General features: G+C 38.9%; 1 protein-coding gene across 1 annotated transcript; it reads right to left on the reverse strand.

The window, feature by feature from the left end:
• Positions 1 to 2,292: 2,292 nt before the first annotated feature.
• On the reverse strand, positions 2,293 to 6,734 carry ribc2 (RIB43A domain with coiled-coils 2; the record flags this gene model as incomplete). The annotated part of the gene is given in 5 exon segments (NM_001200986.1): positions 2,293 to 2,462; positions 4,959 to 5,125; positions 5,535 to 5,744; positions 5,936 to 6,054; positions 6,468 to 6,734. Coding segments are annotated over 5 exon segments (675 nt in total). The 5' UTR covers positions 6,574 to 6,734.
• Between the last annotated feature and the right edge of the window lie 3,723 nt (positions 6,735 to 10,457).

Here is a 10,457-nt window from a genome sequence, read left to right on the forward strand (position 1 = left end):
TGTAAGAATTAATCTTGGTCAAATCATGGTCAAATATCTCAAGTAAGAAATATGCAGTTTTAGGAAAATGATCAACGACGGGGAGGTGTGATGTGGCCCGACATGAAGCAGAGACACTGTTACCACTTCAAAGTTGATTATTTTCCTATAACAGCATGTTCTGTAGTGTTTTATTCCCTTTTATACCATGGCCATTTGAAAATCCTAACAATTCTTATTTATTAAAGAACCACATACATTTTATCCATTTATAGTTCCATTTAATGTTGTGGATCATCCACAAAACAAGTTTGTTCCAGGTTATCAGCTAACGTTATAGCAGCTATAAACAGTAATTCCCTCAGCAGAAAGTGTAAATCCCTGGTATCAGGACAATGAAAGTTACAACTGTTACGAAGTACTGACACTGGAGACTCCTTCCATAAATGTTACATAATCGTCTCCTCAAAGAAAACCTCACCAAAACAATGTTTATATGTTTTTGTTGTTAAATAACACTTTTAAAAGTGTTTAAAGTGCATTAATATTGTATAAACTGTGATTTGCAGCTGCAGTTCTATCAGAGCTGCTGTTATAGATTAACTGTTATAGCTGCTGTTATAGGTTAATAAATTAATCAACACCATCTGACCAATCAGAATCAAGCATTTATCAGTACATGTCCTGGAGAAAACTACAGATTATCCAGATGTAATCTTAATTGTGAAGGTTTAGATGTATATACTACTTTTAACCACTTATTTATACAGCTCTTTTGTGTGTGTGTGTGTGTGTGTATATGTGTGTGTGTGTGTATATATATATATATATATATATATATATATATATATATATATATATATATATTTATATAAAAGTGTCTTTTTTATTAATTACTTATTCATAATAAATGATGATTTGTGAATTTCTGTAGAAATTTAAACACATCTGCAGTAAATGTATTGAGATAACAATCAATGCTGAGTTTATGTAATGATGGTTTAAACTGTTTGTGAAATTGTTTAAAGTTTTGAAATGGTGTAATTGTTGCTTTCAATAGAAATATGGCTTTGCAGTGCAGAGCGTTAAAGTACTCCAGATTCTGTTTTTCATGTTTATCTCTATCCACTGCATCTGTAGTGTGTGTGTGTGTGTGTGTGTGTGTGTGTGTGAGAGAGAGAGAGAGAGAGAGAGAGAGAGAGAGAGTGTGATTACCACAGACAAGAATTTCTACACGCTTCTGAAAAATTTTATTAAAAAAAAAGTATAATGGAAGTCTAAGGGCAGATGATGAATTCATCTTTAAATATATATATATATATATATATATATATATATATATATATATATATATATATATATATATATATATATTTTGACTAGACATTTCTTGACTGCCTCAACAACTGCCCTTAGAATTCTACTTTAAATGAGTTTTGGGTAAGCAGCTTATTAGTTCTTTCAGGAGGACAAAATTGTTGAAATTTCTGTTTGTATAAATCATATACGTTACAGATTCAGTATAGTATATAAAAACACTGGAGTATTCCTTTAAGATATGATTTGACTGTTTGTCTTTGTGTCACAAAAATCTTATATTTGCATTGTGTTATTAAAAAAAAAAAAGTAAGACAAATGCAGTAAATCTACCAGCACTAAGAAGACATTAAATAAGATACTGAAACCTGTTCACATCCCCAAGGCTCTTACTAGGGCTGTAGGACTCGAATCCGATCTCAAGACCATTTCTGCATTGACTTGGACACAGTCTTGGTCATTATTCTTGCTAAATATTATCTTGATCTTGACCCAGAGTTTGTAAAAATAATGTGTGAATAATGTATTTTCATTCATAAAAGCGCAAGGTTTGACAATAAGTAATTCCTTCTTCTAGAAAACAGTCCAATCATCGCCCAGTGCATGAATGGGTTTTGGTCTCGATCTAGACTCGGTCTCAGTTTCGTTTGGACTCGAACTCAACCAATTTAAGACTCAACCACTCACTTAAGACTCTTGAGTCATGACTTAATCTTGGCTAGTCCTGGTCTTGGACAGTAGCAGTCTTCAATACAGCTCTATCCATTACATGATGTACATCACCATAAGCATTTATTCAGTCCCGACTGCTGATGTCTCCTATTCCTGCTAGATCTGATATTACATGATTATACTGTAACAGTTCAGATACTGATAAAAAGTTTCACTGGATGCATTTTGAACACAATGGCCCTGCATGCCATTAACGCCATTAAGAACAAAAATAAATTAAAAACCAAACGTCAGCCAGTGTTCTCATAAAAGTTCCAACTTACTTATAAATGATACATCCCCAGTACAGATAAAGGCAAGCCACATTTTATGTTAAACAGGATCTTTATTTATTTATTCCTGATGATATTTAATGATATTTCTATCTGCTGCACTTATTGAACTGGGAGAAGAAGCTCTCATCTGGGATGCTGGTATAAACCTCCTTCTTCCTCCTGTGATCAAGACAAAATAGAGCTCCTAAGTTCACAGCACAGTCCATCCTCAATATATTTATATACCAATTATAAATACACATAATATTAAAGGTACAGTCAGCAATTTCGGTGGATCTTTGTTGAACTGAAGCCGTTTTAAAATCGATATTCAAACAAATGCGTCCATGTGTTATCTAGGCGTTCAAGCATCATCCACAAAACAACTGGGGTTTCATTTATCAGTCATGCGTATGCATAGTTTTGTGCGCATACAGAGGTTTCTACATACATAGGCTTCAGAATGTCATTTATCAAGTTTGGAGAAACCCCTAGTGGTAGAAAAGTGTAACTACAGATAAACTAATTGCGAGGATCTCAATCACAATTATTGTCAGTCATATCAACAAAATATGACACACAGTTGATGCAGAGGAAATTTAAAATACAATCGTATATAAGGCACATCTGATGTTGATTACTGAGAGTGATGACTAGTTCTATCGTTGCTTTTTTAATGGGATGTTGTTTACCATATGTGACAATTTGGGGGTGTTTCTTAATACAAATGGCAGTGCATGAGAAGAGAAATTTAGAATGTGTATGATTTGTCAATGTGCATTGTATGTAGCTATGAGTATGTGTGCGTGATCAATGGCAAGTTCCTTATGGGTAGTGATGGTTCTTACGCACAGATCTAGAACTTGTTCTGCGCATGCTTTGATAAATGAGACTCCGGAATGCTAGTGCAAGGGGCGGAGCTTTCAGACAACATGACACTCCATCGTCCTGACTGGTTGAAATTTGTTAAATTCCACATAATTTACTTTGTCTCCTGTTTACATCCTAGGGTGCCACAAAGACCTGAGCTTTATTAAAGTTGGAAGCCGAGAGCAGAACTTCAGCAAATATTACAAAAAGGCCTCTTGGTTGATTCTGACACTGACATGTCAGTCACTGACATGTTCAAATGTTTGAGAGATTTTTTTTCTGTGACCAAATCCTGATATTTTTCCTGAATTTGGTGTTCATGATGTTTGTTGTCTACCAAATTCTGGGTTCTTCCAAGAACATGTGTATTTACACTGAGATCATGTGACACTTAACTAATTATGTGACTTCTGATGGCACCAGAACTAATTGAGGGGGGTGAATATTTATGCAAGCACTACTTATTTCTAAATAATTCTGCAAATTATATTGACACCCCCAACTCATGGGCTATTTTATATAGATTTGTGACATATATTCACAATTAAGTTCATTTCAGTCCAAGAAAAGTTTAGGGGGGGTGAATTACTTATGCAAGCCACTATATACCACATTGAATAATAAAATATTAACAGTGTTTATTATTCTGTGATGCTTCTGGGGAAACTAAATGCTGGTCTACAGCTGTGTGTATACAATGGATATAAAAAGTAAACACACCCTTGTCAAAATGGCAGGTTTTTGTGAATTCCTTTTCATCTTCAGATTACTAGCAGACACCTGAATGTTTTACACTAAAGTCAAGTGATATTTGTTGCTATTCAAGATTCCCTCCACCTTGATAAAAGCCCCAATTCTGGCTGAAGAAAAGCAGCCCTAAAGCGCGATGCTGCCACCACCATGCTTCACCGTTGGTATGATGTACTTTTGTTGACCCTAACCCTAACCCTTGCGCTAAACATACCTTTTGGAATTATGTAATTATTATACCTTTCGGAATCGTTCTCATCAGACCATAACACACTTTGACACATGGTTCGGGTGATTTGCCTGGGCTTGGATGTTTTTTTCTGAGAAAGGATTCCGTCTAGCCACCCTGCTCCATGGCTCAGACATGTGAAGAATACGAGAGGTTGTGGTCACATGCAGCGAGTAATCAGTAATTTTTTGTCTTGTCTATTTGTAAACATTGGTGGAACTTCCTGTTCTTGGTGATGTCACTGTGGTGCTCCATTTTCTCCACTTGATGATGGGCTTCACGGTGTTCCATGGTATATTTAATGTTCTGGAAATTCTTTTATACCCCTCTCCTGATTGATATCTTTCGAGAGCGAGACCCCGTACAGGCTTTGTCAGCTCTTTGCGGACCATGGCTTCAGCAGTCAGATGAAACCAAGAAGATGTCAAGAAAATCCTACAGAAACAGCTGATCTTTATTTCGGGCTAATCAGAAAAATTTCATTGATGGCAGCTGTGCGATAATTACGTTTGAACATGAGCTTGAATGTGATTGGTTCAATCTGAACACAGCAGCATCCCCAATTATAAAAGGCTGTGCACACTTATATAACAAGGCTATTGTAACTTTTTTTATTTGTCCCTAAAATGTTTCTGATTGTTTTTCACTTGAATTTTTATATGTTGTAATTTCACGTTGAGGGTGGAAAACATTCTGACATGATTTTATCTTGGTTTGATTTTTTTTCATCACAAAACCTGCTATTTTAACAGGGGCGTGTAGACTTTTTATATCCACTGTATGTGTATGCATGTGTGTGTGTGTGTGTGTGTGTGTGTGGTACAGACTGTGCATGCTGAGCCTGGGCCAGTTGTAGGTTAGTCTTATCCACAGCCCTGCGCAGCTCCTTGTTCATTCTCGCTTGCTGTCTCTCCTGCAGCAGTGCGGCCCGAGCTGAAGCCATGAGCAGGCGGTCCTCCTGCAGCTGCTCCTTCCTCTGCTCCATGAGAACACGCTACACTCACACACACACAAGTCATAAGTCAGCCATGTTCATACAACCGACATGGCTTTCTATCAAACATCATCTTAAGTTTCAGGATAAAGTACATGCATGAACACATCCTGATGGCCTGGCACAGACTGCATCTTTAACTAATCAGTGTCAGCCTACGCTTCAGTATTTCAGTCCTTAACTATCCTCACCAAATGCTGTAATGTCTCAATTATGCAGATACTATTGACTTATTAAAGTTCTTAATCATGGTGAAGAGTAAATATATACATTTTTCTATCAATACTAACTATTCACTGCTTGTGATTTGAGTGCACGCTAGATCATCTTGTCACCACAGTACACTCATGAAAACGAATTAATCGTTCAGGAATAAAAGATGACCATCAGGTCTATGTGTTGAACTTACCCTCTTCTCCTCAGCTTGCTGCCGCTGACAGTTGGTGAATTCTCGGATCTGCTCGGGTGTTATGCCTTTGTAGCAGTCCCTGTGCACTCTTGCGCTCTGCTGTATGCTCTCGCTCAGCAGCTCCCCCTGCAGATGGTTCAGGTTATCACCTTGGTTGTTCTCCTCTTCCTTGCAATGCTCTCTTTCTCTCTGCGCTCGCAATTTGTCCGCCTGTGTGAAGATCCAAAACATGCACAAAACTGCTTTAAACCGATGCTACATTCGGAAAACAGCACACATATCAAGGTACAATTCTAATGGCCCAGAATGTTGTATAATCCATTAGTGTTTTTCCCTGCGCACCAAGGAATGTGCTTTAGCTGAGACAAGGAGCATCTCTGTCCACCAAGATTTTGACTCACCAGAGCTCGATTAAAGTCCTGGATTTTGATGTTGGTGGCTCTCCTGTACTCTTCCTCCATCTTCTGCAGCTCGAGGGCTCGGTTATCCAGGCTTAGTGTGCTTTGATCATACTGCTGCGCTATTGAACAGAACACACACTCAGTTAATTGAACAGATCCTGTGTTTAGTTCATTTGGTATAGGAAGATACCTCTCAATATTTTGAATCTACAGCAATTTTTCCTTTCTTGGGGAATTAACTATGTTCTCTGTTCTAAACCAACTGACCACAATGACAAATTAATTGCTATTTAGCTGACGTTTTTTGTGTCAGATGTATGAGAACATTAAAAAAACGTGTCACCTTTCAGAGCTGATCTTAACAGCCGGATTCAATATTGCTCAGAGTAATTAATGCAGAAAATATTTTTCATAAGCATTTCTACCTACCTTTTACCAAGGGTGCCAATAATTCTGGAGCTCGCTGTAGATGGAGACAACACAACCAACACACATATCAGCTGCTTCCTGAAATCTGGTAAACCACAGTTACCTTGCAGTCTTTGCAGCTCCTTCGCCTGGTTCAGCTCCTGCTGCTGTTGTAAGGTCCAGTCTCTCAGCTGCTCCTGTTGTCTCCGTGTCCTCTCTAAGTTGTCCATATCCTCACCTACCAACCCAGGCAAAATGCGCACCCCTTCCTGCTTCTTCAGCACTTCAGGGTCATTCAGGTCGAATTCGCGCCTGCTGCTGGGCTGCTGGAACTGCTGGCGGAAGTTGTCGATGGCCTCCGCTAGGAGACGTTCGTCTTGCTTCTGCCTGCTCTCCAGGAGACGTGCTGTACAGTCAGTGCGTATGAGGTCATCAGCTGGGAGAATGGAGTAAAGTGTAAGACAGGGATTTTTCTTTGTTCCTGAAATGAAGAAACTAGCCACATCTACAGCACAGCAATACTGCAGAACGTGGAGATCGGTTGTACCAACGTCTCCATTACATCCACGCTTGATTCTCCTTAATATGTTGGGACAATGAGTGAGAGAAGAAGCTCTTGCTCTTTTTTTTTAGGAGCTAACAGTGAAGCCTGAAATCAGCATCCCTCATTGTTCATCTCCTAAATGCCACGGTAACTGTGCTGGCAATAACAATGTCAGTATAGAGGTATAGAATATACACAGTGCAGTTGCGCACTTGCCTGTTAAACAGTTTGAAACTATAATCTAGGCCAGGACGGGTAGAACAGATGTAGAACATTGTACACTATGTACACTAAAAATTAGCGCTATTAGTGGTAGCTACGGCTATAAACTGATCCATGAGCATTTGTTTATGATGAGGGTGAGGCGAGAGGGCAAGCCCTGAAGAGTGTACCAAGGTCAGCCATAGCGGACAGAGTCCCGAGCTCCTAGGCTCTCCTTCTTCCAAAAGTCTATGACTTGGGGACTTTGAAAATGTTCAGTTGAGCATAATGAGTTAGAGTGTCAGGCTCTCCAAGAAAATTCCAAGAAATTCCTGCTCGTAAGTCTGGGTAGTCTTCTCAAGTATGAGTTCCTTCCCAGTTTACGGAGTGACATCAAATCAACATGACTGTGCACACTCAAGTAAACAAAGCAGCACTTCTTATCTTCCAATGAGTTATACTATATATACAAGTATTTGCTTAAGATCAATCAACATAGACATAATTGCTTGCTAAATATTTAACATCAACGTCTATACAGTTCACGATTTTGACATGGTAAATATACGTACACTATATAATATCGCTCATCACAGTTTTCTGGCTAGCTTGTTGCTAACAAAAGACGATTATTGAGGTGTCCATTGTTTTTTCCCAACCTTGTACCTGCAATGCACGTAGGTTGAAAATGAGATCCGACTGAGATCCGACTTCTCAGTCTGCGTCCGTGTTTAAAACGCTCTCCGTCTACACTGGTGTTTTCTACTGTTTCCAAATATTGCTCGTCCACACTGAAACATCTGAAAACGCTTACGTCCCTATACCAGGCATCCGTAAAAACGTAAGAAGCTTTGGTCTGCGTCATTTCCGTGTGGTGTTTATTAATAAACGCAACCTGAAGGTTGTGTACAAAATGACATTAATCTTTAACGACGCTATCAAAATTGGGTAGCAGGCACAATGACTGCAGTACAACATCGTCCACCATTCTTGGCTTATTGGTTAGCATGTTTGCCTCGCACCTTCAGGATTGGGTGCTCGAATCCCGCCTCCATGTGCACAGAGTTTGCACATTCTCCCTGTTCTTTGGGGGTTTTCTCCAGGTACTCCAGTTCCCCTTCCCAGTCTAAAGACATGTGTTGTAGGCTGATTGGCATCGCTGAAATGGTCTGTAGTGTGTGATTGTGTCCTGCAATGGGTTGGCTTGGTTCCAGGCTCCCCTGAGACCCAGTGTAGGACAAGCGGTATGGAAAATGGATGGATGGATAGATTTATGTGCCACATGAATAAAAATACATCATTGTTTTATTTGAATATCTCAGTTTTCTCAGTCCACACTACAATGCGAAAACTGCGTTTTCAAATTGATCCACTTGGGAGAGCGTTTTCGAAAAGCTCAGTTTTCAGCCGAAATGTAGAGAAAAAGAAACAGATTTATGCGGATTAATGTGGACAAACCTCAGTTCCGAAACAAGTCAGATATGCATATGAGAGTCCCCCAGTGACGTCAAAGCGACACACAACCAGTAACTTCTCACAGGAATAACAGGACTACAACACCAACCATCAAATTAGAACCAGAATCACTAAACATACCAGAAATAGTTCAGTATAATCATACTGAATGTGTTTCAGGGTGAAGTTTTCCTTTAACTCGAGCTCACAGTATGTGTTAAACTCACCATATTCCTTCAGCGCTTTGGCCTCTGATTCTTGTTGAGCTCTCTTTTCCTGCACCTGATGCTGAAGAGCTTCTACATCAATCTGCACAACAGGTTACACTTTATCATCAACATGTCAGATTTCACTTTAGTTCATAAATAAATCATTAGCTCATTGCTCACTCCTATAGTCCGGACTTTGGTGTTGAAAATGCGCTCTTGTCTCTGCAGCTCTCGGTTTCTTCTCCTGTCCAGATGAGCGGCTGCGATGCGGTCAGATAGCAGCTCCATTCGGTTCATCTCCGTCAGCGGCCACTAACACGCACTTTTAACAACTTTTAACAGTGTTTCTGTGCTATTATTTATTTGTATACTTATTGGTCGCGCAGCAAACCTTCGTCCTTGGCAACCTTCTCACCGCAAACATTCACCGTTGCTAGGAAACACGAACACGAACGCGCGAGCGTTCTATCGAATCTAATGACTGAATCACTGTGGAATCGATTCCTTGAGTCGATTCGATTAAACACGAACACAAGGAGAGTCTGGAGTGTGTATATGTACTTCAGTAATAAATATTGTAGATGTAATAAAAATCTGAGCGTAGCACCTAAAGTTTCACACAAAAACACTTTTACAAGGACTTTTATTTATTTTTCTTTATTTTTTTTTTTAATTCACAAACTAAGAAAATAAGCTCTTATGAAAGAAACGAGTTTAATATTATTTTGAAAGCTGGTATGAACAAGGGAGCTTGACACATTGACACATAATTAATTATTATTATCCAAAAACTGCTTTCTGCAAACATAACCCTACTCATTTAGGTAGATAGATAATTTTATTTGTCCTCAAAGAGGAAATTTGAGGACAATGTGATTTAAACCAAAACATTGTATTTTGGTCTCATCCATCCACAAATTTTTTCCAATAGCCTTCTCGCATGTCCATGCAATGTTCGTTTGGAGAGCAGTGACTTTCACCTTCCAACTCTGCCATGCACACCATTGCTGTTCAGTGTTCTCCTGATGGTGGACTCATGAACAATAACATTAGACGATGTGACAGAGGGCTTTAGTTGCTTAGAAGTTACTCTGGGTTCCTTTATGACCTCATGGACTATTACATGTCTTGCTCTTGGAGTGATCTTTGTTGGTTGAACACTCCTGGGGAGGGTAACAATGGTCTTGAGTTTCCTCCATTTCCACACAATCTGTCTGACTGTGGATTGATGGAGTCCAAACTCTTTAGAGATTATTTTGTAACCTTTTCCAGGCTGATGAGCATCAACAACTCTTTTTCTGAGGTCCTCCTAAATTTCCTTTGTCCGTGCAATTATACACTTCTACAAACAGTTGTGGGAACGGTGTTGTGAAGATCAGACTCTGATAGATCTCTGTTCTTTAAGTAAAACAGGAAGCTCACTTTAGGATTTCCATGTCTCAGGACAGAGGGATTTGTGCTTAGAAATTTCTCAGTAAAATGACAAACTGCATATATTTTGTTTTTAAAAAATCATATTAATTTTAAGAGAAAGAAAGAGAGAAAAAAGAGGGAACAACTGTTTATAGCTGCCCGAAGAACTGACCTGTTTTCTGGAGCACGACATTAAATGTAATTATGAAAGATGAAAGAACATGACGTGTCGTTCATTAATAAACTGTAAATTGTAATCATTGGCAAATTAGAAAATAATCCACCTCAAATT

This window comes from Ictalurus punctatus, chromosome 8, assembly GCF_001660625.3.
Source record: "Ictalurus punctatus breed USDA103 chromosome 8, Coco_2.0, whole genome shotgun sequence".
Classification (NCBI taxonomy): Eukaryota; Metazoa; Chordata; class Actinopteri; order Siluriformes; family Ictaluridae; genus Ictalurus; species Ictalurus punctatus.